Raw genomic sequence first — 26,387 nt, forward strand, 5'->3', positions numbered from 1 at the left:
ACGATCGACGTCAACGAGTACTCGTACCGCCGGCCCGGCAAGACGCTCTTGCACCAATCTGCCGCAATCAACGACGCGCTGTCGACGTCGCTACTCCTCCGCCATGGTGTCCGCGTTAACTGCCTCGACAACGACGATGCGACGCCGCTCCATTTGACATCATCGTACGAGATTGCGCTGCTGCTGCTGGCACACGGCGCTTCGGTTCACAGCAAGCGCCTCGACGGCGCAACGCCTCTGCACCGATCCGCCTCTGCCGCAGTAGCCAAGAGCCTTCTTCAACACGGCGCAAATGTTCTCGCGAGAACAAAGGCCGGTAACACTCCACTGCACCTGACCTCTTTGCCCGAGACGGCAACAACTTTGCTAATGCACGGAGCCCTCGTCGATGCCGTCAACGTCCACGGACACACGCCGCTGCACCTCGCATCGAGTTTTGGTCGCTGGAACGTCGTCCTTGTTCTACTCGCGCACGGTGCACGCACAGACCTTAGAGACAAGGAAGGACGCACGAGTGCAATGATTGCTGCATCCGTCGCCGCGACCTTTGCGCACGCAGCTGCCCACGCAGCAGCCGAGGATCCGCTCGCCAAAGACATGATACGAACGATCGCGACGCTGTCCTACTGGGAGAAGAAGCGCAACGAAGGTCGCAGCGCCCACCACATACTCTGCGACTTGGCGTGGCGTTGTCTGCGTCCTATCTGCAAGGACCCTCGCGCTGCGCTCCAGCGCACCAAGCTGCCCATGGACGTTCTCGATCTCATTGTCGCGCAGTACGTCGGCCCGTGGGCGATTCCGGAACAAGTTGAAGTTGCGTGTATTTAGATGTTACGTTTGAAACATGTTGTCATTTGTATGGGCCGGTTATGGTTAGCGGCATGAACCTTGAACAGGGTCAGATCATTGCTGAAATGCAACGCTGTAGTCCAGCAAGACCAAGGGTATTTCACAACAACAAATTTGTTACGATAGCCCAGCCATTTGCAGTTGGTGTTGGAAGCTATTGCGATAGGACAGGATCCGCACCGCCTGCCTGCAGGCATCCTTCCTCGCGCCGTATTCCTTCAGACCACGATATCGTCCATGGGTCAATTGATGGCTGTAATTGAGTGCTGTGTTTTTATACCTTTCAAATTGTATGGTCCATCGATTTATCAGCAAGAAACCGCTACTGTAGCAAGCATCTGACCGCTTTCCATAGAATTGACGCCGGCTTCGAATTTATTTGCTTTGTGACGAGATGGACGCAGTGGCCGACCTCGCGCAGCCCGACTTTGAGGGCGAGCTCACGAAGCGCAGCGTGTGGCTCAAGGAGTGGCGAGCGCGCTACTTCGTGCTCAAGGGTAACAAGCTCTACTTTTGCCGGGCGCAGGGCGAGGCGCCGCATGGCATGATCGACCTCTCCGAGTGCTTGACGGTCAAGTCGGCCGAGGAGAAGACCAACAAGCGCTTCTGCTTTGAGATTGCGACGCCCGAGTCGACGTACTACATGCACGCCGAGAGCGAAGAGAAGAAGGACGCATGGATCGGCGCGATCGGCCGCGCGATCGTCAAGTTTTCGAGCTCGTTCACGGGCGACGACGGCTACGACGAAGAAGACGTCTAAGCACATGGCGGGACAGCCTCTTTTTAATACGCCTATTCCTATTGTACGGCGTCGACATCTCTGACTACTACGTACTATCGGCCAAGTCGATCACATAGCGTGTCGAAGTCGGCGGCGCCAGCGGCGCGCGCTCGGGCGACGCCGCCAGCACGATCGGCGGCGACCGCGCAAATACATCGTCAAACACGATACTGCGCAGCGCCATCTGCAGCGTCACGTTCCTCGAGCCGATCGGCAAGCGCACGTAAAAGTGCATGCCAGTGTGGAGGACGCAGCCGTAGGCGGCGCCGTCGATAAGCAAGCACACGACGCCGTCCGCCGGCGGCTCAAAGTTGTGGGTCTCAAAGAACACGTCGACGCTACCCCTGTGATGCATGCACGACTCTGAGACTACCTACAGCGCATACACAGATGCGTCTCGCATGTAGCACAAGAGGAAGGGGTACCATCGAGACGCTGGCGTTGCCACGGCCGAGGACCAGCGGCCGCGTCTTGCCAATGGCCAGCATCGAAGCCACATGCGCCACGTCCCATGTCGGCGGGTCCGTACTTGTCAAGCGCTGAAAGAGACGTTGGAGTCGGTCGTTGTCCGGCTGCACACGCACCGTATGCCCATGCGCAAGTCCCATCGCGAGCAAATAGTCGGTGCCACCGACGTCCTGGGTCCCCGGAATGAAGATCGCATCGCAGTCGTGACGCGCTAAAAGGCGATGCAGCGAGTCGTTGCCAGGGGCGGCGTAGGCCACGCGTATGCCCATCGACGCGAGCTGCGTCATTGCATAACGGGCGTCGTGGGCATGCCGCTCGGGCACGACCACCGTGATACGTAGACCTTGGTCGAGGTCCCCGAACAGACGCAGCAGGCGCTGCTCATCGTCGTCCCAGTCGCCAACGATGAGCACGTCGCACGGCACGGACGGTGGTTCCACGGACGCGATAGCTACTGGCCATCCGAAGGCGTTCTGGACGTTGGTGCGGGCGCGCCGCACTTGGTCGAATTGATCGGGCTGCGTAAAGTACACAATGTCATACAAGGCGCCCTCCTTTTCAAACCCGTCGTTGTATCGTAGTGGCGCGAGGAGGAAGAGCCCCTTGGCGCACGGCAGCGCCATGAAGCGGAAGGTTCGCTCCAAGGCACTGTCGTACGCACTGAGCAGCAGCACGAGATCATGCGGTTGCATCGCTGCTGTCGTGAATGTCGAAAGCTCGCTGCTTATATGGACAAGGAAGAGGCGCTCGAGTGTGGCCAGCGCCGGCAGTACCACATCGTGTACGAACAGCGCACTCAGCAAGTGCGACGCCAGCCAAATGTCGTCCATTACGACCAAGAGCTTGGGTTTGTGAATGCGGTCGCTGTCGCGCGGTGAGAGCTGACGGTGTGTCGCGAGAACGAACGCTGCGCGCGGGGCGTACGTGTGGTGGGTGCGTATATATGCCGCCAAGTCGTCTGGCGAGTAGGAATATGCATAGTCGGTCGTCACGAGCTGTGCCAAATGACGCGTCATGTCGCCAGGCGCCTTGTAGTAGAGCACACGGTCGCCGACGAGGGCCTCGAGCGCCGACGAGTGATCGCTGATCAAGATGCGCCCGACGGCGAGCGCCTCAAAGACCCGGTTGTTGATCATGCCGGATGCGCGCTGCCCGTCCATCGTCGCGCCAAGAACCACTTTGGCCGCGTGATAGACGTCCCACAAGTCGGCGGCTGGCAAGACACCGGCCCAGAACGGTGCAAACTCGGGGTGCATCTCCCACGCGTAGCCATAGATGCGAAGGCCAAAGGGAATCGCCTCTCGCAGCATGGATGCGAGATGCTGCTTGGTCATGATGCCAACGGCGTTGCCGACGTAGACGACAGGAGGGATGGCGGTGTACGGATTATAGGCTGGAGCTGGCGGCGGCGGTGTCGCGGCCAAGAGCAAGTACTCGGTCACGGCCGCAAACGGGGATAGATGCTGCAGCGCGTCGTGGCTGTTGACAAAGAAGCCGTCCACGTCCAGCATCTGCAACGTGCTGAGACCTACGGTGCATAAGCCAACGGTATTGGCATGGGCGTCAATGGCAACCGGGAAAGTCGGGGTCCAAGCAGTAGAAATACACACGGGCGTGCCCGTGTGTGGCCCGTCGGATCTCGTGGATGAAGGCCGTGATCGCGGGGAACCAGCCCTCGATGAAGACGATATCCCACACACGATCTTGAAGCGCGCCGTAGCTGCTGGGGTACATGAGCTGTACGTGGTGGCCGTCGGCGACAAAGGCGGCTTGGAAGCCAGCGCAGGTCATTTCAGAGCCGATGACGAGCACGTCTGTCGACGAGTGGGCCTGCGCGTGGACGATGATGTTGAGCGACGAGGCGCATGCTTGATCCGTCTCTGCGACGGCGAGCCCGACGAGCACGAGCCAAAGGAGAGCGAGACGACGGGCCATGCAGTCAAACCACGGAAACGAATTGCGCGTCATGTGATTGGTCGAAAAATATAGAATGGTCGCCTTGATTGGCTGACGCCAGCCATATCTTGCACTGCTGTTGCCAGCATGACATGAGGAGATCGTCGCGCGGCAGGCACGGGTCGACGGGGCCTGTTGCAATGCCGGCGACTCAGTCCGTATGCAGAGGTACTCAGACCCGCCGGTATTAGTACGCTGCGTGAGTAGCCGATCAATCTCAGTGCGGAAGGTGCCGGCACCTCGCGGATCTCGTCCGCCACGTTCTTATAGCCGCACATATCTGCTTTTGCCATGCCGTCCTTGCTCGCTGCACTCTTTCTAGCCAGCCTTACACTCGCTGCGGCCGGTGGCGCGTGTGGCAAAGTACCGTCCATGGCCCCGTCCTTGACGCCGTCGCCGCTGCCACCACCAAGCCCCTGCAGCGCGTTTGTCGACGGAGCCATCATCACGCTCTTTGCTGCGGACTTTGGGTATTGGAGCTTGGACAATTACTTGGCGCTGGCGACGGACGTGCCCACGAGCTTGACAGTTCTCTCGACAAGTTCCGGGACGTTTGCGCTGCACGACGACGTTCCCAACTACTTTGGCATCCTCATCGACCCATCGGCGTTCACAAACCTCGTCATACCCTATAACGACGCGTCAACGCCAGAGACGAGCTTTGCGTGCGTCGACGTCGGTGACAACTGCGTTGCGCTTCGCGACATGAACGGCAACTTTGTGCGTCCGTGTCCGAGTTGCGTCCCAGAGAACGATGCGATGACACCGTATCTCGCATGCACGCCGCCTGTCAATGGCCAACCAACGACGGCGCACGCGTGGACGGTTAACGTGCCTGCACCTTAACAACGCGGGCCACACAGCAGCACACTGGGTCCGTATTCACCGTGTAGCACCACTTGGTATACCATGCGACACGCACTGCCGTCTTCTAGTCTAACGTCAACACATTGTCATTCCTTTACATCTAATATGTACAAATACATTGAAACAACGAGGTGGGTCTCGGGACTAGAGACGAAGCGATGTGTCGTCCGTTGAACTCGGAACCGGTATCGATGGCGAGTCGGTCATGGGCGACGATGGCGGGCTAAGTGCTTCAAAGCGAAGCACTTGTTGGACATGCGAGTATACATCGTCGTCAGGCGCTGCGTCTCGTGTGCTAGCATCGACGGGAGAAAGACTATGTAGCGACGACGACGACGATGGTGGTGACGTCGTCGTCGTCCGAGGCGTCATATTCAGCCTACTGTCGTAGGCAGCCACGGGAAAGACCTCGGACGCCTTGCGTGGCGCGTACAGTTTGAGTTTGTCCATTTGCATGCGCCGCGCATCGACTTGCTTGGCGTAAAAGGCCATCGCATCGACGCACTGCCGATGGAGCGCTGCGTTGTCCGGCTTGGGTGGCGCTGGGCGCTGGACGCTTTGATAGTTGTAGGGAGCTTGGCGCGCTTCGTACGCCCCGAAAATCGCGTCGTCGTCTCGCAGCCAGGATGCAGTTTGCGACATGTCGATGAGAGGCGCTGGCGACTCGTGCCACTCGGTGGGCCGCGGCGCGGGGACGGGCAGCCTCGACGGCGGCGGCGGGCTCATGGGGCCACCGCGTGGAGGCAGCTTGAGCGGCGGACGCGTCATCGGGCTCATTGGTAGCGGGCTCTGCATTCGATTGCGTGGGCACTTTGAAGCGAGTGTACACGCCGGATATACGACGGACAGTCGTTATGCAACTGGCGCTGTGTAACTGGCGACGGCGTATGGGACTGCCACGTCATCGGTGCCGTGCGCTGCATACTAGTACGTGAGTTAATCGAAGTCACGAGCCCCTTCTTGAAGCAGCCTGCGACGGTTGAGGCGACGGGCGGCTGGTGCAGCGACCTCGTTGGGTTTACGTGGCACTTGGCCGCCATCGGATCCCAGCTTGAGATCCTCGCCTCGCGCTTCTCAACGACACCCGAGATTGTGTTGACAACGGCGACACAAGAGAAGCGTGTTGACAACGGCGACGCAAGCCAAGCGTGTCGTCGGGTGTGTTGCGGGCGACGACACTGTCACGATCGACGCCGCCGCAGTCCTCCTCCTCTGCCGAATGTGGTCGCACGCACGGTGGACCCGAGTTGTGCAATACGGAGCGTCGCTGCCTCTAATCAGCTTTATGTTGATTGCGCAGATCTTGGGCTCGAAAGCTCTCGCGACTACAAGCGCAGTGTGGCTGCCGTTCTGGATACTCCTCATCTGGTTGTTTCGGTTCAGAGGCTAAGTCAAAAATCATTCGATTGTTGAATAATGCGTCTTTGATACCAAGAAACAAGCGTACGAGTCCATCACATAGCTATACTACAACTCGAGTTTTCCCACAAAGAAGCGTTGTCCATGGTGCCCCAGACCTGCAAATACGATGCAAGCCAACACCGTTTCCAGAAGAGTCGAGAAGGCTTGCAGCGTGTGGTTATAAACCTAGTATTATCTCATTGTCGCATAGCCGATAAGACAATAAGATGTCAGGAAGACGAGCATCTGGCAACTTCAACACGATCCGGAAAAAGATCGGGAAGATACGTCGCTTTGATTGGTCAAAGTGCACTCTTCGATTTTTGCCATGACCAAGATTGCGTACTTCGACTGCTCAGCCGGCGCCGCCGGCGACATGATCCTCGCGTCGCTCATCGATGCTGTGTGTCTTCTTCGCTGCCTTGTTAGCTCATGAGGGGCTGCGCTAGGGCGCCCCGATCGCCGACATTGAGGCCGGCCTCGCGACCATCTTTGCCATCCGCGGCGAGTGGGGCCTCGCCACCGAGCGCGTCTGGAAGAGCACGGGCCGCATCGCCGCCACCAAAGTCAATGTCTCGTCCGTGCACAAGCACGCGCCGACGGCACCTCCAGGGACCCCGCCCCGTGACCACCACCATGATCATGATCATGACCACCACCATGATCATGACCACCACCATGATCATAGCCACGGTCATGGGCATCACCATGACCATGATGACGACGAGGATCACGACCATGCCCACGACCACGAGCGCAATTTGGCGAGTATCTGTGCGATGCTGGACGCCAGTGGACTCTCGCCATGGGTGCGAGAGAAGAGCAAGGACGTGTTTGCGTGCTTGGCGCGCGCCGAAGCCCGCGCCCATGGAACCAGCGTCGACCACGTACTCACCATCGTCTTCATTGTTTCTTGACAGCGTGCGTAGGTGCATTTCCATGAAGTCGGTGCGATCGACAGCATCATCGATACGGTCGGGTCGGTGCTCGCCCTCGAGCTTCTGCACGTCGACGAGGTGCACTGCTCGCCGCTGCCGTACTCGAACGGCTTTGTCAAGTGCATGCACGGCCTCATGCCGGTGCCCGTGCCTGCGACGCTCGACCTCATGCAAGGCGTCCCCGTCATCCCGGCGCCCAAAGGGTACAAATTCGTCGCTTCCTCTATGTTTTGGCATTTTTCGTGCTATTCTAGCGCAACGGGAGAGCTCGTGACGCCGACGGGCATGAGTCTCATGAAGGCGCTGGCCACCTCGTTTGGCCCACCACCGGCGTTCATCCCGCATACGCACGGTACGCGGTAGCCACCCGGCAACCAAACCATCACCCTTCGCAGGGAGCGGCGCCGGCACCAAGGACTTTCCTGGCCACGCCAACATTGTGCGCGTCGTCATTGGTGACGCGACGCATCCAGTGAGTCGTCCGACGCCAAGCCCAAGCAACGACGAGAGCGTTGTCGTCCTCGAGACGAACCTCGATGACATGAACCCGCAGGTTGTTGTGCGATTTTTCCATCCAGATTTGTGGTACACGGTATCACACGCTCGATTTTTAGATTCTAAGCCACGTCCAAGAGCTTCTCTTTGAACAAGGGGCGCTGGACGTGTGGTGGCAGCCCATCCAGGTGTGCTTCTAACCAATGTGTTGCTCCAGATTTTGATGCTAGTTCTTACCAGATGAAGAAGAACCGACCGGGTATTCTTCTCTCGTACTCGCACACGGTCGATGCGTCAAGACTTATCTCGACACTTGGTAGCGTGCTCTGCCAGCCTGACGGCGTCAACGCGCTCTCCAACACGCTGTTTTGCGAAACCACAACCCTAGGCATTCGCCGGTACGACGTCGTACCATCACTGCTACCGTCGCTTAGCCTTGGCCGACTGCACTAGGCGCACGATGGAGCGAGCGGTGCTCAAGCGGTCGTTCCTTACGGTCACCTCGCTGTATGGCCCGGCCTCGGTCAAGGTGGGATCGCAACTGCTGACAGCAAGCTTCATTGTACTGCGTAGGTGGGGTATCTCAACGGCGCGCCTGTGAACGTCCAGCCAGAGTTTGACGACTGCCAGGTAGACGCAATAGTGTGCGTACGTACATGGTGCAACCATTGAGGTGCGTAGAAGCTCGCGCTTGCCGCCAACGTCCCGATCAAGACGGTCCTGGCCGAGGTCCAAGCACTCGCCCGAGCCTGCTTGAAGAAGGAAGCGCCCATGGCCTAGTCGCTACGTCTCCCTAGCAACAAATCTCTACCGCTGTGTATAAAATGCTTGTTGAGCTGAAGCAAAGTCCAAGTCGTTCCGTGTGCTTGCATTGGCCAGCACACCACATTGTTGGCATTGGGGCGCCAAATTTGAAGTCCTTTTATCCGTACGTCCGGATAAAATGTAGCAATATCTGCTGGAAGGTCAAATTTGAGCGATGGCGCAGGTCGGCGTCTTGGTGTGCTTGGACGTGCCGGTCGGCAGTGAGTTTGGCGTCGACTACGAGGCCTTTCGCACCGCCGAGCGCTTCCAGGGCGTCAAGCTCCTTCCGACGGGGCTGCACTTTGTGTTTTACGCCTCCAGCGGCGACCAAGACGGGATCCGCCAAGGGTTCTTCATCCATGTGAACGCCGGCGACGTCACGCTGCGCAAGTGGTCGCACGAGACTGAAGAGCTCTTGCCACTCACGGACGCGCGCGACGCAGAGAACCTCACACGTGCGCGCGATACGACATCGACATGCCAGCTTATGATATACGACTAGGCGCCGTCCACGGCTTCCAGCTCGATGGCAACCTCGGCGCGTACCCGCAAAAGCACGCCAAGACATGGCGCCGCCTCTCCAAGTACATCTCGGCCAACGTGCTCCGCGTACGCTCCATCCTATATCAATACCAATGGTTGACGACGTTGTACTTAGCGCTGCGGCATCACGCTCGGCGCGACCATCATGCCAGGCGACCCGGACGTCATGTCGACCAACGAACCGTCGACGCTGACGCCGTACTTTCCCAACACGGCGCAAACCGCACGGTTCACGCCGCTCAAGAAGCCGGCGCTGTCGCGATCGGCCGCTGAAGTCACCCTGTTTCATGTCGACTCGAGGTGACGCTCTCTTCATCGCGAGGACAAGAGGCCTTATACGACTGCTAGTGAGCACCTCCACCACGTACTGGCCGAGCACTTTAGCAACGACTGGGTATGTCATTCCATCTAGTTTCGTTATATTGTCTTATTGTCTTATTCCTAATAACCCAATTTTGTCATCGCGTAGAAAGAACTCCTCGGCGAGCTCCAGCTGTCGTTCGTGCTCTTCCTCCTCATCTCGTCGCTGGACGCCCTCACGCAGTGGAAGCAGGTGCCTCTCTATCTCGCTCCAAGTACTTGTAAACCTAGCCCGCACATAGATGGTCTGGCTGCTCTGCTCGAGCGAAGCTGCGGTCGAGTCGATGCCGGACCTCTTCATCGCGTTTCTCAAGCTCATGCACACCCACCTCGACCAAGTATGTGTCTAAGGTTATGACACCACGTCGTTAACGCTCCTCGTAGGTTGGCGCTGAATTTTTTCAAGACGAAGTCGCCCAAGAGAATTTTCTTCAAGCATCACTCGCATCCCTTTTCGAGATCCTCCATGACGACAATCTCGACCCCAAGGTACGCCCGACTGAGGAGACGACGACGATGGTTCGTTTGGCGCGTAGCTGCTGACCGCGTCCCGGAAGCTCCAGAGCTTTCTGCAGCAAAAGTTCAACCTGCGCTTTGACGTGCTCGGGACCTTTGCGTTTGGCGATGACGAGTGCGCGCCGGCGTTTGTCTTGCCCGACGAGGTACACAGCGCTATCAATGCCACGTCGATCTGACTCGCTTGCGTAGCTGCCTGCGTATGTGTTTGGCGCCGATGTGCTCGACGATGACGCCAACGCCCGCGCAGCCGCCGCGCTCTTCCACTAAACGTAAGAGTATTTCGAGTACAAAGTGTGTATAGGGGTGGGGGTGTCTCTATCTGTATGTTGGTGGTCGCTGTCGTTGGATACTATGGCGTGTTTAAATGTACGGGACCGAGCCAATGACGCCAAACTCGACAATCTTCCACCGCAGCGCCATCTCGTCTTCGTCGTACTCGCGGCGGAACGCAAACACGTAAAAGTTGGCCTTGATCTCGTCTTCGGCGCCTTCGATGATCTCGCCTTCGCGGTTCCGAATGCAGTGGATCTGCTGCGCCATGAGCTGGAGGCCAATGACCGGCGCCTGCTTGTCCTCAGCCTGCACAAAGCACGTCGAGGGCATTCGGTTGGTGTCAGCAAGGGCGTACCGAGAGTGCGATGACCGTGACATCGCGAATCGCGAGCACGTTCGGGTCGACGACCAAGCCTATGCCACGATAGTAAACGGTCGAGGACGGGCAACGCGACGTACCGTCCGTCTTGCGCTCGCGGATCGCCATGTTGACAGTGCTGTACGCAGCTTCGCCCATCCACTTTTTCAGGTCGCGGCTGTTGCCCTTGAGGAACGCATCGAGCACGAACGGCACGACCGCCTCGGCCACGTTCTACCAACCGCATGAGGAGCTGGCATCGTGACACATGCAAGTCGCGTACGTCCTTCCACTCTTCGACGTTGAACGACGGGTCGGCGCGGCGGATCTCGCGGATCGCAATGCTTTCGGCCGTCTCGCCAAAGAGGCCATCGTAGATCGACGAGAGCCGGTAGACCCACCTGATGCATACCGTATAAGCAACTTGTAGAAGGATGACAGAGGGACGTACGGGTTCTGGCTCGTCTCCCAGTACTCGCGCACGTCTTCGGTGGCGTCCCCAATCTTGTCCTTGGCGACCTTGGCGCCCGACCCGACGGTCTGGCCGGCCTTGGTCTTGGCGGCGAGACGCGCGGCCTCGAGAAGGCCCTGGATGATCGGTGTTTCCTTGAGGCGCGCGCCGATACGGTCCCACGCGGTCTGCTCGCCCTTGACGAGCACCATGGCCGTCGGGCCACTGTACGGCGCAGCCTCCTCTTCGTCGTCGTCGGTCACGGGCTTGGTGACCTTCTTCTCCGAGAGCGACGACGTGAGCGTCTCTTCGACCGACTTCTTCTTGCCGGCGCCAAAGACCTCGAAGAAGGTTTCGACCAGCGTCTCCTTGGCGCCCGACGTGTCGCCAAGCACCTTGGACGTCGCCGAGTTGAGCGGGTCGAAAAACTTGGACTTGGCCTCCTTGACATACTCGCTCTTGCCGGCCTCGGCAGCCGCTTGCTCGCGCACCTCACGCATCGCGGCCTCAAAGGCCTCGCGCTTCTCCTTGGCCCGCTTCTCGAACTCGTCACGGGCTTCCTTGGACTTGTCTGCGGTTTCCTTGACGACCTCCTGCACCGCTTCGTTCTTCTCGAGCTTGGCGAGCTCTTCCTTGACCTGCTCCGTGAACTTGGAGAAGAGGCTCATGGAGCGGGCCGGCGCATGGCGGCGAGCGGCCGCGGTCTTGAGCAGCGCGTGGCGAAGCATCGAGAAGTTGGCGACCACGAAAAATGAAATTGCAGTTTGCTCGACGGACAGCCTGGCCGCATTTTGGCCAATCACCGCGCGCGGCGCCTTGAGGCTATTCGCACGCAACATTGCCCCCAGGACCTCAGCCCACACATGCATGCTCCCCACGGCCAAGCCATCGGTGCCATTGCGAGTATACGCTGTCCGACGCTCGTAGTAGACTCTGATCACCCGGCTAGTATAGAAGCAGGATGCTACTGGATGACCTGCCGAAACGGTGGCGACACCGGAGTCGGTCGACGTGTTGTTGCACGCATCATTTACCTTCTTGAAGATGCTGAGACAGCTCTTGATCGATTCGCCAGGCCCTTCTTGGGCTTTGTTGGACTACGGGCTCATACATGTAGGTCTGGCGTAGTGACCTCGGGTATTGTAGTCGTTCATGGTCGTCGACGGTTGGCATCGTCTAGCTGGCGGCGTGGCGGTCTTGACGCTATGACCAGCAGCATGGTTCGAGCGCGTCGGGCTGCATACCTCAGCCACTTGAAATACGACACTCTGTCTTCTTTCGTGTCCGAAGATGTCCCGTCTACTCGCCGGTTTCGCGGGGTGGAAACCGTTCGTGGCGCGGGAATGCCCGTCGACATCTCGCGTGATGCCACGCTGCTCAAGCAACTCGGTCGGCGCGTCGAGTCGCTTCCCGACGTCGACAACTCGGGCGACACGGCAGTCGAGGTCTTTGCCGACCTCGCAGCGATAGGCGCGGTGCCGCCGTCGTCGGCCCAGTTTGAGCACGAGCTCGAGACGGAGCTGCCGATTCCGTTCCATTTACAGGGCACGACCGACTTTGACGACGGCATTGGCTTGTCCAAGCGACGGCAGCTGCGCCGCGCGCCGCGCGTCGTGCAAGGTATCATGCGCTTTTGGCAAATCTTCCCCAAGCTCCACGTCATTGGCGACGAAGTCATCACCAAGACCGAGTACGCGGAAGCGATGCTGCTCGTCTTCAAGGTGCTTCGGCCACGCGATTTTGACATTTACGAAGCGCTCGACCAAATCGGCAAGGACTGGACGAGCGACTCGAAGGGCAAAAATGCCATGGACGCCATCATGTTTATCGACGCGTTCTTCGAACTGGTACGTTGTTTTGTGGTTAGGGTCGTTCTGTAGAGTGAATGACAATAGTGTCGTCTGTGCGTAGGTGGACCTCTGGACGTGCGACGTAGAAGAAGCCACGTATGTGCAGTTTCTCCACTTGCTCTACGAGCGCATCACGGTACAATCGTCATACGCAAGCGATTCATCGATGGTTATGTAGATTCGAACAGTGGTCTTCTTTGACGGCAGCGTCTTGCGCGTGGCCGTCGCCGATGCCTCCAAGTCCGCCGCGCAGCTCATTGCCAGCGGCGTGCCATTGGCCGCCGTGAGTGCGTTCAACCACATAGCAAAGTTTGTGAAACCCAAGATCCAAACGATCGGAGACCTCGCAGAGGCCGATGTCGTCGACGTCGAGAAGCTTCGACAGCAGTACATTGAACACAACAACCTCTCGACCCAGCGCCTCGGCGCCGAGCTCTTTGAAGTACGCCCCATTGTCTGCCGTATATCACTTTTTTATTGCTTAGATTCTGGAGCTCATCACGCGTGTCACGGCAGGCGACGTCAACAGTCTCGACTCGCTGCAAGGCTTGGTGGACGCGGACGCGGCAGCCATCGACTGCATCCGCGCGGTTTTCATTCGCGCCCAAGGCATCTCGACAACGCAGCAGACGCTCAAGCACAACATCATAGCCGAGCTCCACAAGTTTGGGGTCACCGACAGCATGCTCTCGGACAGCAACATGACGGAAAAATACCTCCAGCTGTTCGACCTCTTTTGCGTCAAGACAGGGGTACACCAATATTGTCGATACAAACGCTATGCAACTCATAACATATCTTATAGGTGGAAATTCAAAAGACGGCGCGCTTGGAGCTGGAGCGCATTCGGCGTGAGCTCGACAAGCACGGCCTCGACGACGTTCCGCCGCATCAAGTCGAAGCCACGTACAATGAGGTGGCATATAATCGCATTCTGTGGGGCGAGCAACTAATTAACTACAGTACTACGCCGACGTGATCGAGACGAGTGGCGCCAAGACGGTGGAAAAGGCAAAAGCGTGGATTCAAAAAAGCACCGATGCGATTGTCGCACCGTTCATTCAAAAGGACGAGCCGTCATTCTCGCCCGTCGCAGACGCCAAGCCGTTCACTGCCGACGACACGGCCTTCCAAGTCCTTGTGACGCCTTTGGAAGAGTCACCCCCCAAACCACGGGACCCACCACGCGTCCCGACACCACCACGACCTACGACCCCGACAAAGCAAAGTACTCTTACGTCGCCCGTGATTGCCAAGCCCGTCACACCCCCACCGCGGGCAACGCCGTCGCCCCCCCGCCGAACAGTGACCCCTCCCGTAGTCCATATTGAACCGAGGACCCCCACCCCCGAGCCGGCAATCATCGAGGCGCCGAGCTTTGAGCTCGAGATCGAAACACCCCGACGACCAGTTTCGCCCGAGTCTGCGCCATTTCGAGGGCCTACACCCGTATCGCTTGCGCCAGAAGTAGTTGTGCCCGACGTCCGCGCGATCGAGGAGCTTGTGCCAGCGCCAAGCCTTGACGAGGTGTCGGCTGTCGTCACGGACGCCTTCATGGACGAGACGGTCGTTGAGGTCTCAGAAGCACTGCCGAGCGAAGAGTACAAACGCACTGGCATCGCCATCGTCCGCGAGGAGCGCAAGCTGTTGAAAAACATCATCCAAGCAACCAAGAAAAAGATGCTGTTCGTTGCGCTCTCTACAATACTACTACGAAAACGTGCATTAGGGTGGCTGAGCCGCCCCACGTGGCCGAGGTTCTCGTGACGGGCAGCGCCACCGACGGCGTCAACGCGATCGGCCGGTACATTCACTTGCTCGGCCTCACGGACAGTGCGTCCTCACTACTTTCCCATATCCCACAATCATTTCCTATTTTCATCAGTGGTGCAAGCGCCGGGTGAGGCCGAGGCCATCGCTCTCCTCGCCTCAACGTCCTCCAAAAAGATTGATCTCGTGCGTCGTCCCCGCCAAGTATCAACTTGATAGTTTTCTAACGATCTAGGTGTGCTACGTCGCGGGACGCAACATGGACGACGCGCTGGCCAAGCTCGCGCTCTACCGCACTGTCTATCGTCGACCGGTTATCGTCGTTGGCGGCGACGAAGCCGATCCGGCGCTCACGCAGCGCATGTCGGAGGCCGTACGCGCTGACTTGGATTGCTCGTCGTTCGTATCACCGCGTAGTGCATGGCCCAAGGCGCCTTGTACTTTGCAGCGCTGCCCGTGGACTTTCGGGAGCTTCGAAGTCAGCTTCAGAGCTTCCTTGAAGCCGCCCCGCACAAGTACCTCATCAAACAGCGAAAAACGTCCGTGGCCGTTCTCGCCAATACGACCAATGCGACAGCGCGACTCAAACCGACCAAGGGCAACCACACCTCCAAGCTCCAGCCGATCACAGAGAGCTCGTCGTCGCCAAAGAAGCGGTAGTCCACACGACCAAGTCCTCATTTCCCTTTAAATTCCTAGCACATGGCTGGCGGAAGAGCCCGTGCCAAGCACGACGGTCCTGCCCGCGCTGCCAGTACGCACCAAGGCCCCAGAGCTGCGCGATGCGGACAAGCCACTCGCGGCCCTCGTACCTCACAAGCCCGTGGCGCTCATCGGAGGCGCGCCGTCGCCACGGTCACCCCGGCGCCCCTCCGAGCTCTCACCGCGTCGTCACTCGCACGATCCGTAGCCGTAAAGTTAGTACAACTCACTACTGTAGTAGCTCTTTTGAACTCGCTCCTTGTGCTGCTTGGGCGGCGACAGAGTTTACGGCACACACTACCCCGTGGCCTTGTCGGGCCCGACGTCGATGCCGTAGTAGCGCTGGTAGAGCCCCATCGCAGTGTCAATGAGTCGCAGGCGCAGCTTCAAGTTGGCATACTCGTACTGAAACCTGCGTTTGTTGGTTCACAACTGCGTTTTTTTAGATGCACGCACCAGAGCGTCTCGCGCCATGTCATGGGGGCCACCGCGTCGCGTTGCGCGTGGTCCTGGACGAGGCCTTTCATGGCGTACTTGCCAAAGACGTGGAAGCGTTGGCTACAATCACGCGACGTGAAGACGCTTCCTTCTTAACTTGTTTCGTACCGCGACGAGCCGCCGAGCTCCTTGTTGAGCGAACGCGTCAAGTTGGTCGAGCGCAGCACAAAGAGCATGTCGCGCGGCAGCGTCTCGAGAAACGCCGTCACCTAAGTATCAAAATATCAACACGATATCCTTCATCGTCTATCATCCAAGGACGTACGTCGCCGCGCTCAAGCGCCTTGAGATCTTCGACGATCGCAGCGCGGTCGGCCGCCGAGATTTGACCCGCGAGTTTGTTGTTGCTGTGCATGCCGCGGTACGTAAAGATGAGCGGGAGCAGCTTGGCATACTGCTTGATGCCAAATTTGTCGCTGCACGCGTCGACGAGCGCTGCGTCACGCAGCAACAGTCCCTTCCACAGTTCGCAGAAGGTGATGCGAAAGGTCTCATCGAGCTGCCGGTAGAGGCCATGGTCGAGGAGGATGATTTGCGCCTGCACCAATAAGAGTTAGTACGAACACTCTAGTCGTTATACGACCTCATTCGGCAGCGTCGGGTGCGGGCGGACAAAGAGGTTGCCCGGGTGCGGGTCGCAGTGCACGAAGCCCGAGCAAAAGAGCATCTCGGCAAAGAGCGACGAGACGTGCTTGGCGACGACGAGCGGACGGAGGTGCATGCGCTCGATCGCGTCCGTGTCGGTGACTTTGGCCCCGCGCATAAACTCCATCGTCAGCACGCGCGTCGTGCTGTAGTTATCGAGCACCTAGCGAAACTGTATCAGCTTCAACTATCAACTTGATACAAAGACAATATCTGTACCTTGGGAATGTACACAAACGGGTTGTTTTGAAACAAATGCGCAATCTTGCGGCTGTTTTGCTTCTCCGCGTCAAAGTTCAACTAGACCAAATGTCAACGCCTGAATATTGACGGAGAGATGTGGACCTCGGCATATAGCGCTGTTTCCATCTCGGGTACGAGCCACGACATGTCAATGTCCCACGTGTAGTTCATGGCGCGAATGGCTTGCGCGACGCTCCAGAGGTCCGAGCCCATCTGCACGGCGAGCGCCGGGTACTGCACCTTGACTGCGACCTCGACGCCGTCCTTGGTCACCGCGCGGTGCACCTGCGCGAGCGACGCCGCTGCGATCGGGTTTTCGTCAAATTCGAAAAACAGTTTATCGATCGGCGCGCCGAGCTCGGCGGCGACGGCCGCTTTGGCTTCCTACGCACACATCTCGCACCGTCGCCAGCACGATCGCCTACCGCGCCGGATACGGGCCGTGCTTGGTCTTGAAGCTGGCTCAACGTCGACGTGTACTCGGTGGGCAGGCCGTGGTTCATCGATGCAATTTGCTGGCCCATCTTGGTAAACACACCGCCGTTCGTCAAGCACAAGTGCAGCAGTCGCTCCGCCGTGCGCAAATTGAACGCTTGCAGCGCGCTCTTGTACGCGACCATGGCCGGGTCTTTGGCGTCAATGGACGACGGTGGGCCAAAGTCAGACTCGGTGGCGGTCGTCGCAGGCTTCTTGGGCACGTGAAGCTTGAAGTCGACAAACGTCGACGCGCCCGCGTAGGCGACGCGACCGGCGCGCGATGGCACATGGCTACATACGCGTTAGCTCCATACGGCCTCGAATTGTCCTACTCGGACGCGTAGTCGCCACCGACGAGGACGAGTCCGAGCGCGCCAAGGCGCCGGGCGGTGGTTTGCATCTTTTCGAATCGGAATGAACTCAGTGGGCTTCCATACAAGACGCAAATCAAAGTGCAATCTGCGTTGGCCAATCAACGACGAGATATAAACTTAGAACAGCCAATGGCATCGATGCATGAGCGAGCTGAGCGAGCCAGACGCAGAAAGGACGACGTCGAACGCCGTCCGACGGAAGCCGACCGTCCGCTCGGACGCTGTCCACTCGCGCCGTGCAGTGTCCTACTGTCCGAAGTGCGTCGATGTAAGGTGACGGGATACGATGTTATCATGGGTTAAACGCAAGGTTCATGCACACGCAAAAGAAGATGACGTCTACGGCATGGCAAGCGCTGCTGTCGCCGGCGCACGGTCCATGAAAACGCCCTTGGCACTCACTTTACTGAGGCAACAGTAATACTTGGGCAAATTTGCTTCGAGGTCCGCCGGGCCCGGCTGCTGCATCCATACGGGAATGTCAAACGTCTGGGCTTGCTGGCGTCCGAGGAGGTTCACGCCAAAGTAGCCACCTTGCAGCACGACCCGATGGGGTAGCGCAAACACTTGGCTCTACGCACAATGTCCAGCTTCGTCTTTGTCAAAGCGTACCGTCATTTCGTTGCGGACGTCATAGGCGGGCGTCGTATAAAATGGCTCGGTGTCGGCCACGTCGGCAAAGAACGAAAAAGACACTTGGCGCGGACCGTACGTGGGTGCACCCGGGTGCCAAAATACGCGGTAGGGCACGACCTCGATCGATTGTACGACGCACGGTCCGCGCATGCGGTAGTAGATCGAGTCGGTCGCATGCGGATCGGTCGACGCCGCACTACGCATCCCATCTTAGTACACTCATAAAGGCAAAGTAGTACCTGCTCCAGTAGCACGAGTTGCCCGATGAGCAGCCGCACAGCATTTGAATCGTCTCGCCGAGCGACGAGTTGCGTCGCGTGAGGAGCCGAAACATGGTGAACGTTGGCAGTTCCTGCAAATTGTACGGCAGCAAGAGCTCTTCCGAGCGCTCGTAGCGCTGGATCTCGCGCAAGCACTTGGACGGCTTGAGCGTGTTGGCCGGGGCTTCGCTGTCCCGATCGGCCGACGAGTACTCTATACGAAATACGTCATGTCAGAAGCGCTATCCATGGCACACGTCGGCGTACTAATGACATCGAGAATGAGCTCGGTCTGGCCAAACTTGGCAGTGGTCGCGAGCGACGCGAGGCATGCAAGGCGCTTCCACGGGTACTGCCGGCGGTTGAGGTGCGATGGCATCGGGCCATGGAGGCCCGCGACGTATTGGAACCACTTGGCCTTGTCAAAGGCGACGCTCAGCACGGCGTCGGCCTTCCAGCAGTTGAAGCCTTCGACTTGCGCTCGGAACTTGGAATGCGTCGCTTCGAGCCGGTGGGCCTCGACATGATTCAAGTAGAGAAGGACCTTGGCGAGGAGCTCGATGGGCAGCTCGACGAGCGCGCTCTCCTTGGCCGGCGGCGGCGGCGACGACAACGACGGGCGCCAGAAGAACATCGGCGGGTGGCAGACGCGGAAATGAGCTCGGCCTTGGCTTCTTCGATCCGACAATCGAACAAAATTCGAGCGATCATCTTCAAGCAGCGTAACCGGATCCGGGCGCTTTCGAAAGTCTGGCTAATCGCACGCCATTTTCAACGGAAGCGACGCGCCCCTTGCCGCCCGCCAGCGCTAGACGCCCTCGCATACCGCCTTGCCGCCACTACCACTGCGTGCGCGCTGGATTACATGGTGGGAAGGAGCGAGCTCCCGTGCAGCCCTCGCATGGGCAAGCACCCGGCCGCCAAGTTGCGTCGCATTAAACAGTCGGCCAAGCTGATTCACGGAAAATGACCATTCTCTCTAGATGTGCTACTGCAGCGTGACGTGGCGGGGGCGGCGGCGCTCGCTTGCATGGTGCGTCGTCGAATGGGAGTGGCGAGGACGACTTCCGGTATCCTTCGAGCTTCCCAGCACGTCCTTTCGCCACGTGGAGCCGGCGACGACGACCGTTGCGCGGACCAATCGGCGTGCGCCGGAATAAAACCTGCGTTAAAGTTGAAGATGGCAGCTCTGCGCACAGCGCTGCTTGTCGTAGCGCTCAGTCTCGCGACGACAAGTGCGTTCTCGACGTACCGGCTGCGCATCCCGAACGGCCTGAGCGTCAAGGGCTTTGGAGCTGTCGGGCACGTCAACAAGGTGGGCGGCGGCCAGCCAACGCAGTTTGGCATCGACTTTGAGCGGGGTGGCGGGCGCTGGAACGCGGCCATTTGCGCGCTCGACTCGGACGGCGACGGCGCCACGAACGGTGAAGAGCTCGGCGACCCGTGCTGCGAGTGGCGCGTCGGCCTCCCCGTGCGACCCAACCCGACGTCGCCAGGCCATCCCGATACGTTTACGGCGGCGGAGCTCGCGGAGATGAAGTGTACACCGTCCTCGACCGAAGCACCAGCGCCACTGCCCGAGCAGCGCAGCGCAACGGCGTTTGCGCCATTGTCGACGGACGGGTCAGACGCCAAAGATCTCTAGTCCTGCAGTCCATACTACGGACGGTCCAATGATGTTGTTGTCGTCGCCGTCATCCTCCAGTTGTAATGTAAGGTTGTCGATTGCCTTGTCTTTGGGTGTGTCGCGCTACTACGCGCCTGCGTTGGACGACGCCTCTCTCTGCGGCCGTTGGTAGAGACGCAGCACATCGCCCACACGGTGCGACAAGCCGGCGACCACGCTTCGCCAGCGCAAACATTGCTCGCGCCGCCTGCCACGCGCCTTTGGCGAACGACGACGAGCCCATGGTTATCGCATTTGCAGTGGGCTTCAAGCAGACCATCACGCGCAGCTGGATTCGGCGAGCGAAAGCTGCTGACGAAGCACCGCGCCGCTTGCCGGTACTATGAGGTGACCGAGAAACGCGCGCTGTGGCTTCAATGCCGAGGGTCGCGCGCGCGCCGAGGGCCATGGCGGCGTACGAGACCGGCGGTCGTGGCGCTTGGCGGCCTGCCCTGGTCAATGGTCGCGGTCGGCGCGGCCCGTCAAAGTACATACGTGGCGAGGAAACATTAAAAGCCGCAGGTCGCGAAATCACTTGGGTTTTGTATGGTTTCAGCTGCAACCACAAAAAGAACCACAACAAAAAATCTAGCAAGACCCCCCGACGGAGAGACTACGAGCAACGAGAAAGCGACGCGATGGAGCTGACGCATGACACGGACACGGGCCACGATGCGTCCATGAACTTGCGTCCGAAGACGATGTTTGCCATGAAGGGCCGCGCGCGGCCGAGCGAGACGGCTGCCGAGAGCTTCCTGCCAACATGGAACAAGGACAGCGAGAAGAGGGCGAATGGCGACGACCGCCGCAAGGCCAAAGGTAGACAAGCACCCAGCCGGACGACCGCCGACAACAGTGCCAGCAGCAGCAACGATTCGGTGCTCCGGTACACGCGCGAAGAGCTCCTTGCACTGCACGTCGTGAGCACGGCGCCGCCCGACCTTCCGGAAGGCACGCCCGTCATTTCACCGGACGCGCTTCCGCCCGTCGGCAACCTCCCGTTCGATTATGAAGAAATCTACAAGCAGTGGGCGCTCAACCGGAACCGGGGCCGTGGCCGCGGGCGAGCGACTGGCGACAACACCAACAACAACAACAACAACAACAATGGCAACAACAACACGCGGGGTACCAACGGCAACAGCGCCCCGACGCGTGGGCGCGCGAGCTCGATGGAAGACGGCGCGGAGAAGGGCCCTCGCCGGGGATCGGACGACCTGACGGACCGCGATGGCCGACAATGGGGCGACAAGGTACATACGCATCTGGCCGCGCATCTCATCTCGTCTGCAGAAGGGCGACGACCATTGGGAGCGCGGCGCCAAGATTGAAAAGGAGAACGACTTGTGGGATGACGTGGACACGGGCGGCGACACGCTCGATATGGTACCGCGGTGCCCACGGTGCTACATGCCGATCTCTTGCATAGGGACTGTCCGACTTTGCGCATGCGGCCGAGCAATTCCGTGTCGAGATGGACGAGATGCATCGACTGAACGGCACGACGCGCCCCGAAGTACGCAACACAACAGCATTGCACGTCTCATGATTATCTAGTTCAAGGCGCAGGTGTCTCTCGAAAGCGACGGGCAGTTTGAGGACAGCGTCGAAGAGGACGAAGAGCCGCCAATGTGGGACATGCCTGCCAAGGCCGACGAGCAAGCCGATGACGAGGCGAGTCCGTCGCTGACGGCGGCGAATCCGCTCGCAGACCTCGCGGGCATGTCGTGGAACATGCCGGCCACACCCACGCTCCACGTCTCGCCGCCCGTCGATGCGTGGTTCTACTTGGATCCGCAGGGACTGCAGCAAGGCCCGTTCAAGTCGGCGGAGATGCGCGAATGGTTTGAAGCCGGGTACTTTAAGCCGCATTTGCCGATTCGGTTTGGCCACGAAGGCGAGTTTGCGTCGTTGGCCAACCACTTTCGCCACGGCCAAATCCCATTCGCTTCGCTCCCGAGCCCCAACCCGCAAGCGCAGGCCCAAGCCCAAGCCCAAGCCCAAGCGCAAGCCCAGGCGCTCGCGGCCGCCAAGGCGCAGGAACAAGCCCGGCAGCAAGCGCTGCAGCAGCAAAAGCAGCTCGAGCAGCAGCAGTACTTGCTCCAGCAGCAGCGCCTCTTGGAGCAGCGTCGCCTCGCCGACGAGCGCATGCGTCTCGAGATGCAGCGCATGGAACTGAGCCAGGCGCACCACCTCCAGCAGCAGCACCACCTCCAGCACGAGCACGCGCGCATGGCGATGTTGCAGCAGCAACAACAGCAGCAGCAATTGCACCACCAGCAACTGCTCTTCCGCCAGCATCAGCAACTCCTCCACCAACAGCAACAGCAACAGCACCACCTCCAGCACCCGCCGATGGACGCGTCCGCGTGGCAGCAGAGCCAGCGCACGGGGATCCTCGCAGCGCTCGGTATCTTTGACCCGTCGGCGGCCGCGGACGAAAAGCCGCGCGACGAGGCGGTCGAGAAGCCCGTGACGCCCGGGGCTACCCACGAAGCGCCATCGGCGTGGGGCCACAAGCCTCTGTCGCCGCAGCCGACGCCGTCGCCAAAGAAGCCGGTCGACGTCGAGTCGCCCAAGCCGAGTGCGACCAAGGCGGCCAAGAAGGCCAAGAAAAAGTCGCCGGAGACGCCGACGAATACGGCGACGAGCTGGGGCAACGAGAGCCCGGCGGCTTCGTCGCTCAAGCAGATCCAGGAAGAAGAGCAAAAGGACATGCGCCGCCGCCTCGAACAGATGCACGACGCGCCGTCCGAGGCGCCGGCCGACGAGCAGCTTGCTGATATGGGCGCGCAGCTCAAGATGATGCTGGGCGTCACCGCGTCGCCCAAGAAGCCGTCGCCCAAGAAGCCGTCGCCCAAGAAGCCGTCGCCCAAGAAGCCGGTCGCGAGTGCATGGAAGGCCGCGCCGGCCCCGGTGGAGACGGCCAAGAAGTCGCTGCGCGATATTTTGGCCGAGGAAGAGCGTCTCGCGTTGCTCAAGGCGAGTGCGGTCGACGGCCAGCCCAAAGCGCCGTCGCGCTGGAGCAGCGTCGTCACGGGGGCGGCGCCCGTGGTCGTGGCCGCCCCGAAGCGCGTCGCCCCGACGCCGCCCAAGCCAACATCTGCGACGCCGGCGGTGGACGCGTCGTTTTGGAACTTTGACGCCAAGAACCAGGCGAAACCATCGGCGGCCGACGACTTTGGCGGGCTCTCGGACGACCTCATGGTGTGGTGCGGCAAGCAGCTCAAGAAGCTCGGCGCGAGCGACGACCTCACGCTCATCCAGTACTGCGCGACGCTGGACGACTCTGGTGAGATCCGCGAGACGCTGGCTGCCAACCTCGGGTCGACGCCCAAGGTCTCTGCGTTTGCGACCGAGTTTATCAACAAGAAGCTGGCGCTGCAGAAGCAGGCCAAGTCGACGCCCCGCCGCAAGAAGAAGGGCGACGAGTAGGACGACTAAGTCCAGTGCCGTAGCGATAGGAGTAGTTAGGGTCTCGGTCCGCGATAACAGGCAAAACATTAGTGACTGACGGACGCAGACAATCGTGTCCACTTGGTCAAAATACCATCGTCGCCAAGCGAGCCCGAACCCTATTTCATCATAACGTGCATGGCACGTACTTGGGGTAGGGGTGGGCAGGGTTAGGGTGGGCGACTCGACAGTGTAGCGGTGATGCGGCGAGTGTGGCGGGGACAGCACGGAGCGCATATCCCTGACGTTAGTTGTCCTCCTAGTTAGTGGTGACGGCGTCCGTGGGACGCTAGCCTTCTTCTCTCGAGGTCAACGACAGCGTACAAGACGGCACCGTAGATTAGTAGATTAGTAGATTAGTAGATTTGTCGTACATGGCTTATCGGTTTTGGAGTGTCTCGAGAATAAGCTCGCGACTAAGCAGTTGGAAGCCCTCCGTCTTGGTGACTGTGTCAAAGTGGCGCACGATGAAATGCATGCAGAGGTCGCGTAGTCGCCCTGCGTGGAGCTCGTCGGCCGCACTCAAGAGGACGCCAGCGTTCTCGACGGTGAGGCCTTTCTGTACGACGAGCTCGCACAAGCCCTTGAGGCGGTCGAGCGTATACATGTCGGCAGCCGCGTAGAGCTCAATGGCGAGTTCCGGCGTCGGCACGTCGACAGTGTCGTTGTACATGTACTCGAGCAAGAGCAGAAACACCGCAGCGCGAATCGTCTCGACGTGCACTTCAAGTTCGCGCGCCTCGCGCATGCCCGAGCTAAACATGGCCTTAAAGTGGTCCGAGCGCGCGGCCAAGATCGCGCGGTGGGCGTGCACGCGACGGCCGTCGACGAGAAACACCACGTCGGCAAACTCGGGCTGGTCGATGAGCGACCGCATGTTGGCGGCGTACGTCGAGGTGAGCAGCGACGGCCGAAGCATCGCGACAGGATCTAATATCATCGAGTCGAGTGTTGCAATGTATCAAGTTGATACAAAAAGGTACCGACAAGGGCGACCGTGTGTTCATTGTACGACGCGATCGAAACGACGCGCTTGGACTGAAGCGTCTCGACGAGCTTGGGCAACGTCACTTTGACTTGGTCGTTGTGGCCTACGCAGGAACGTGTCGCTTCGAGGGGTAGGGTCCCAGACGCCATACCGAGTTTGCCGTGGTCGCCGTTGCCCCACGTATAGACCTCGCCGTTCTCTACATATATATATACGTAAACGACACTAGTGGGCACAGACGTACCCGTCAACGCAACGGTATGGCTCCAGCCACACGTGATTTGCACAACAACCTTGTCGGCAAGGTGCTTGACAAGCGACGGGATCGTCTTGTTGACCTTGTCGCCGTGGCCGAGCTGCCCGTGCTCACCGCCGCCCCATGTAAACTAGACAGCGCATGTGATGGATCCTGCAGCGCAGCCAACGTCGTACAATCTCGCCCGTATCTAGACCATACGTATGAGATCAAGCAGTCGATGCAACTGTCAAGTTTACCAGTGACCGCAGCCGTGTGGAAGCCGCCGCAAGCGACCTGCTTGATGCGCTTGCCGTGCAGCGTCTCGACGACGCGCGCGACGAGCTGGTTGCGCTCGCTGTTGTGACCAAGCCGGCCAAACTTGCCTTCGCCAAATGTGTAGAGCTCGCCCTCCTCTAGACAACCGGGTGCACATGAGCGTCGACCTCTCGCAGAAGAAATAGTATGTACCGCTGAGCGCCGCCGTGTGAAACCCGCAGGCGGCAATCTGCATGATGGACTTGTCCTTGAGCTCGTCGACTGCACAGGGCAGGTACTGATGGCCGTCCGTATCACCGTGACCGCTCACGCCGTTCTCCTTGTCGCCCCATGTGTACACGTCACGGTTCTCGAGGAGCACGACCGTGTGGCGCGACCCGCAAGCAACCTGGTCGACCTTGTGGTTGGAGAGCGTATCGACCAGGTACGGCACCGAGTGACCGCTTTCGTTGCCGTGGCCGAGCTTGCCGTACATGCCGCCGCCCCACGTATATAGCTCCCCTGTGACGGTCACGGCGGCGGTGTGGTAGCTGCCGCATGTGACCTGCTTGATGCGCTTTCCGTGCAGCGCTTCGACCAGGCGTGGCACAAACTTCCATCCGTTGTCGCCATGGCCCAGCCGCCCGTCGTCGCCGCGGCCCCACGTATATACATCGCCATTCTCATCGAGCACGACGGTATGGCCGCTGCCGCACGCGATCTGGACGACGCACTTGTCCCGGAGCGCCTCGACGAGCACGGGCCGGTACTGGTCGCTGGTATCGCCGAGCCCGAGCTGGCCGTCTTCGCCGCGTCCCCAGCTGTACACTACACATTGCTCTGTCACTAGACAGACACGGCGATATCGACGGCGATCCTCCGATGGCGTCGGCGCGACGGCGTACCTGCCATGCTGCTGCTGCTGCCGGTCTTGGATCTCGGCCACCTTTTTATTATGGTATTTAAATAAATACACTTGGAATCCTTCGATATTTTGCACCCAACTTCGCTTCGAGCCACCGCCCATACAAACACCAAGTGTTCTCACAGGCCCAGGCAGTTGGTGCCGAATTTCGAAGTAGATTCCGCGCAGTGGCCAATCAAACGCAGCCGCCTGCGATGTTTTGGACCAATCAAAGCTGCTGTTCAGGTAACCAACAGAGAAGCGCGCCGATACACGAGGCGGCATGTGCCGCGACCAGATTTTATTTTCGGCACGTCCGAGCTGCCGCCACGCACACGCAGTCACGCCTCGTCACACCCAGC

The 26,387-nt window shown here is 59.6% G+C and overlaps 14 protein-coding genes across 15 annotated transcripts; 8 read left to right on the forward strand and 6 right to left on the reverse strand.

The window, feature by feature from the left end:
- Positions 1 to 882, forward strand: SDRG_05607 (hypothetical protein). Its single transcript, XM_008611332.1, has one exon. It carries the CDS (start codon positions 370 to 372, stop codon positions 826 to 828), a length of 459 nt encoding a protein of 152 aa, XP_008609554.1. The 5' UTR covers positions 1 to 369; the 3' UTR covers positions 829 to 882.
- Positions 883 to 1,212: 330 nt separating this feature from the next.
- SDRG_05608 (hypothetical protein) lies at positions 1,213 to 1,674 on the forward strand. Its single transcript, XM_008611333.1, has one exon. It carries the CDS (start codon positions 1,244 to 1,246, stop codon positions 1,607 to 1,609), a length of 366 nt encoding a protein of 121 aa, XP_008609555.1. The 5' UTR covers positions 1,213 to 1,243; the 3' UTR covers positions 1,610 to 1,674.
- A 2-nt stretch (positions 1,675 to 1,676) lies between these two features.
- SDRG_05609 (hypothetical protein) lies at positions 1,677 to 4,066 on the reverse strand (the record flags this gene model as incomplete). Its single annotated transcript, XM_008611334.1, has 3 exons — positions 1,677 to 2,003; positions 2,056 to 3,626; positions 3,673 to 4,066. 3 exons carry the CDS (start codon positions 4,064 to 4,066, stop codon positions 1,677 to 1,679), a joined length of 2,292 nt encoding a protein of 763 aa, XP_008609556.1.
- A 210-nt stretch (positions 4,067 to 4,276) lies between these two features.
- SDRG_05610 (hypothetical protein) lies at positions 4,277 to 5,020 on the forward strand. The gene has a single exon (XM_008611335.1). The coding sequence runs from the start codon at positions 4,346 to 4,348 to the stop codon at positions 4,898 to 4,900; it is 555 nt and encodes a 184-aa protein (XP_008609557.1). The 5' UTR covers positions 4,277 to 4,345; the 3' UTR covers positions 4,901 to 5,020.
- A 45-nt stretch (positions 5,021 to 5,065) lies between these two features.
- On the reverse strand, positions 5,066 to 5,716 carry SDRG_05611 (hypothetical protein; the record flags this gene model as incomplete). Its single annotated transcript, XM_008611336.1, has 3 exons — positions 5,066 to 5,144; positions 5,189 to 5,237; positions 5,305 to 5,716. The coding sequence occupies 3 exons, from the start codon at positions 5,714 to 5,716 to the stop codon at positions 5,066 to 5,068; spliced, it is 540 nt and encodes a 179-aa protein (XP_008609558.1).
- A 925-nt stretch (positions 5,717 to 6,641) lies between these two features.
- SDRG_05612 (hypothetical protein) lies at positions 6,642 to 8,620 on the forward strand. The gene is made up of 11 exons (XM_008611337.1): positions 6,642 to 6,725; positions 6,772 to 7,209; positions 7,252 to 7,463; positions 7,515 to 7,612; positions 7,656 to 7,813; positions 7,875 to 7,943; positions 7,996 to 8,027; positions 8,076 to 8,153; positions 8,209 to 8,284; positions 8,329 to 8,385; positions 8,437 to 8,620. Exons 1-11 carry the CDS (start codon positions 6,651 to 6,653, stop codon positions 8,533 to 8,535), a joined length of 1,392 nt encoding a protein of 463 aa, XP_008609559.1. The 5' UTR covers positions 6,642 to 6,650; the 3' UTR covers positions 8,536 to 8,620.
- A 93-nt stretch (positions 8,621 to 8,713) lies between these two features.
- SDRG_05613 (hypothetical protein) lies at positions 8,714 to 10,286 on the forward strand. Its single transcript, XM_008611338.1, has 9 exons — positions 8,714 to 9,014; positions 9,062 to 9,168; positions 9,218 to 9,402; positions 9,451 to 9,496; positions 9,572 to 9,655; positions 9,705 to 9,800; positions 9,847 to 9,951; positions 9,999 to 10,124; positions 10,171 to 10,286. Exons 1-9 carry the CDS (start codon positions 8,735 to 8,737, stop codon positions 10,246 to 10,248), a joined length of 1,107 nt encoding a protein of 368 aa, XP_008609560.1. The 5' UTR covers positions 8,714 to 8,734; the 3' UTR covers positions 10,249 to 10,286.
- Positions 10,287 to 10,315: 29 nt separating this feature from the next.
- On the reverse strand, positions 10,316 to 11,791 carry SDRG_05614 (hypothetical protein; the record flags this gene model as incomplete). Its single annotated transcript, XM_008611339.1, has 5 exons — positions 10,316 to 10,560; positions 10,610 to 10,668; positions 10,714 to 10,846; positions 10,896 to 11,013; positions 11,064 to 11,791. 5 exons carry the CDS (start codon positions 11,789 to 11,791, stop codon positions 10,342 to 10,344), a joined length of 1,257 nt encoding a protein of 418 aa, XP_008609561.1. The 3' UTR covers positions 10,316 to 10,341.
- Positions 11,792 to 12,402: 611 nt separating this feature from the next.
- SDRG_05615 (hypothetical protein) lies at positions 12,403 to 14,910 on the forward strand. The gene is made up of 8 exons (XM_008611340.1): positions 12,403 to 12,910; positions 12,975 to 13,049; positions 13,092 to 13,355; positions 13,399 to 13,665; positions 13,719 to 13,829; positions 13,877 to 14,598; positions 14,643 to 14,746; positions 14,799 to 14,910. The coding sequence occupies exons 1-8, from the start codon at positions 12,407 to 12,409 to the stop codon at positions 14,897 to 14,899; spliced, it is 2,148 nt and encodes a 715-aa protein (XP_008609562.1). The 5' UTR covers positions 12,403 to 12,406; the 3' UTR covers positions 14,900 to 14,910.
- Positions 14,911 to 15,492: 582 nt separating this feature from the next.
- SDRG_05616 (Atypical/ABC1 protein kinase) lies at positions 15,493 to 17,717 on the reverse strand. The gene is made up of 9 exons (XM_008611341.1): positions 17,581 to 17,717; positions 17,197 to 17,539; positions 16,874 to 17,155; positions 16,748 to 16,828; positions 16,467 to 16,691; positions 16,149 to 16,421; positions 15,992 to 16,092; positions 15,842 to 15,943; positions 15,493 to 15,797 (listed from the first exon to the last, which is right to left on the reverse strand). Exons 1-9 carry the CDS (start codon positions 17,646 to 17,648, stop codon positions 15,683 to 15,685), a joined length of 1,590 nt encoding a protein of 529 aa, XP_008609563.1. The 5' UTR covers positions 17,649 to 17,717; the 3' UTR covers positions 15,493 to 15,682.
- Positions 17,718 to 17,889: 172 nt separating this feature from the next.
- SDRG_05617 (hypothetical protein) lies at positions 17,890 to 19,347 on the reverse strand. The gene is made up of 4 exons (XM_008611342.1): positions 18,786 to 19,347; positions 18,498 to 18,732; positions 18,235 to 18,454; positions 17,890 to 18,195 (listed from the first exon to the last, which is right to left on the reverse strand). Exons 1-4 carry the CDS (start codon positions 19,150 to 19,152, stop codon positions 17,962 to 17,964), a joined length of 1,056 nt encoding a protein of 351 aa, XP_008609564.1. The 5' UTR covers positions 19,153 to 19,347; the 3' UTR covers positions 17,890 to 17,961.
- Positions 19,271 to 20,253, forward strand: SDRG_05618 (hypothetical protein). Its single transcript, XM_008611343.1, has one exon. It carries the CDS (start codon positions 19,549 to 19,551, stop codon positions 20,161 to 20,163), a length of 615 nt encoding a protein of 204 aa, XP_008609565.1. The 5' UTR covers positions 19,271 to 19,548; the 3' UTR covers positions 20,164 to 20,253.
- A 71-nt stretch (positions 20,254 to 20,324) lies between these two features.
- SDRG_05619 (hypothetical protein) lies at positions 20,325 to 23,736 on the forward strand. The gene is made up of 4 exons (XM_008611344.1): positions 20,325 to 21,437; positions 21,478 to 21,570; positions 21,614 to 21,700; positions 21,742 to 23,736. The coding sequence occupies exons 1-4, from the start codon at positions 20,562 to 20,564 to the stop codon at positions 23,617 to 23,619; spliced, it is 2,934 nt and encodes a 977-aa protein (XP_008609566.1). The 5' UTR covers positions 20,325 to 20,561; the 3' UTR covers positions 23,620 to 23,736.
- A 217-nt stretch (positions 23,737 to 23,953) lies between these two features.
- On the reverse strand, positions 23,954 to 26,080 carry SDRG_05620. 2 transcript variants are annotated; one of them, XM_008611345.1, is made up of 8 exons: positions 26,027 to 26,080; positions 25,335 to 25,949; positions 25,124 to 25,279; positions 25,061 to 25,074; positions 24,873 to 25,014; positions 24,780 to 24,827; positions 24,624 to 24,731; positions 23,954 to 24,570 (listed from the first exon to the last, which is right to left on the reverse strand). In XM_008611345.1, the coding sequence occupies exons 1-8, from the start codon at positions 26,031 to 26,033 to the stop codon at positions 24,020 to 24,022; spliced, it is 1,641 nt and encodes a 546-aa protein (XP_008609567.1). In that variant the 5' UTR covers positions 26,034 to 26,080; the 3' UTR covers positions 23,954 to 24,019. The 2 variants fall into 2 exon arrangements, with proteins under 2 accessions (XP_008609567.1, XP_008609568.1); XM_008611346.1 differs by having other exon boundaries at positions 25,335 to 25,967.
- Between the last annotated feature and the right edge of the window lie 307 nt (positions 26,081 to 26,387).

This window comes from Saprolegnia diclina (assembly GCF_000281045.1).
Source record: "Saprolegnia diclina VS20 unplaced genomic scaffold supercont1.15, whole genome shotgun sequence".
Taxonomy (NCBI): domain Eukaryota; phylum Oomycota; class Saprolegniomycetes; order Saprolegniales; family Saprolegniaceae; genus Saprolegnia; species Saprolegnia diclina.

Bases quoted from the DNA above. Each gene is read 5' to 3' on its own strand.
- SDRG_05607 (XM_008611332.1), top strand. From the start codon at position 370: ATGCACGGAGCCCTCGTCGATGCCGTCAACGTCCACGGACACACGCCG.
- SDRG_05608 (XM_008611333.1), top strand. From the start codon at position 1,244: ATGGACGCAGTGGCCGACCTCGCGCAGCCCGACTTTGAGGGCGAGCTC.
- SDRG_05610 (XM_008611335.1), top strand. From the start codon at position 4,346: ATGCCGTCCTTGCTCGCTGCACTCTTTCTAGCCAGCCTTACACTCGCT.
- SDRG_05612 (XM_008611337.1), top strand. From the start codon at position 6,651: ATGACCAAGATTGCGTACTTCGACTGCTCAGCCGGCGCCGCCGGCGAC. The intron at 7,613-7,655 runs GTACGCGGTAGC...CACCCTTCGCAG, and splicing joins GTTCATCCCGCATACGCACG to GGAGCGGCGCCGGCACCAAG. The intron at 8,028-8,075 runs GTACTCGCACAC...GACACTTGGTAG, and splicing joins CGACCGGGTATTCTTCTCTC to CGTGCTCTGCCAGCCTGACG.
- SDRG_05613 (XM_008611338.1), top strand. From the start codon at position 8,735: ATGGCGCAGGTCGGCGTCTTGGTGTGCTTGGACGTGCCGGTCGGCAGT. The intron at 9,015-9,061 runs GTGCGCGCGATA...ATATACGACTAG, and splicing joins CGACGCAGAGAACCTCACAC to GCGCCGTCCACGGCTTCCAG. The intron at 9,169-9,217 runs GTACGCTCCATC...CGTTGTACTTAG, and splicing joins TCTCGGCCAACGTGCTCCGC to CGCTGCGGCATCACGCTCGG.
- SDRG_05615 (XM_008611340.1), top strand. From the start codon at position 12,407: ATGCCCGTCGACATCTCGCGTGATGCCACGCTGCTCAAGCAACTCGGT. The intron at 12,911-12,974 runs GTACGTTGTTTT...GTCTGTGCGTAG, and splicing joins TCGACGCGTTCTTCGAACTG to GTGGACCTCTGGACGTGCGA. The intron at 13,830-13,876 runs GTGGCATATAAT...AATTAACTACAG, and splicing joins TCGAAGCCACGTACAATGAG to TACTACGCCGACGTGATCGA.
- SDRG_05616 (XM_008611341.1), bottom strand. From the start codon at position 17,648: ATGCAAACCACCGCCCGGCGCCTTGGCGCGCTCGGACTCGTCCTCGTC. The intron at 17,156-17,196 runs GTAGGCGATCGT...ATGTGTGCGTAG, and splicing joins CACGGCCCGTATCCGGCGCG to GAAGCCAAAGCGGCCGTCGC. The intron at 16,692-16,747 runs GTACAGATATTG...CAGTTTCGCTAG, and splicing joins CGTTTGTGTACATTCCCAAG to GTGCTCGATAACTACAGCAC.
- SDRG_05617 (XM_008611342.1), bottom strand. From the start codon at position 19,152: ATGTTCTTCTGGCGCCCGTCGTTGTCGTCGCCGCCGCCGCCGGCCAAG. The intron at 18,733-18,785 runs GTACGCCGACGT...TATTTCGTATAG, and splicing joins GCTCATTCTCGATGTCATTA to AGTACTCGTCGGCCGATCGG. The intron at 18,196-18,234 runs GTACGCTTTGAC...CATTGTGCGTAG, and splicing joins ACGTCCGCAACGAAATGACG to AGCCAAGTGTTTGCGCTACC.
- SDRG_05618 (XM_008611343.1), top strand. From the start codon at position 19,549: ATGGTGCGTCGTCGAATGGGAGTGGCGAGGACGACTTCCGGTATCCTT.
- SDRG_05619 (XM_008611344.1), top strand. From the start codon at position 20,562: ATGCCGAGGGTCGCGCGCGCGCCGAGGGCCATGGCGGCGTACGAGACC. The intron at 21,571-21,613 runs GTACCGCGGTGC...TCTCTTGCATAG, and splicing joins GCGGCGACACGCTCGATATG to GGACTGTCCGACTTTGCGCA. The intron at 21,701-21,741 runs GTACGCAACACA...ATGATTATCTAG, and splicing joins ACGGCACGACGCGCCCCGAA to TTCAAGGCGCAGGTGTCTCT.
- SDRG_05620 (XM_008611346.1), bottom strand. The intron at 24,828-24,872 runs GTACGTCTGTGC...ATATATATGTAG, and splicing joins CCATACCGTTGCGTTGACGG to AGAACGGCGAGGTCTATACG. The intron at 24,571-24,623 runs GTACCTTTTTGT...CGATGATATTAG, and splicing joins ACACACGGTCGCCCTTGTCG to ATCCTGTCGCGATGCTTCGG.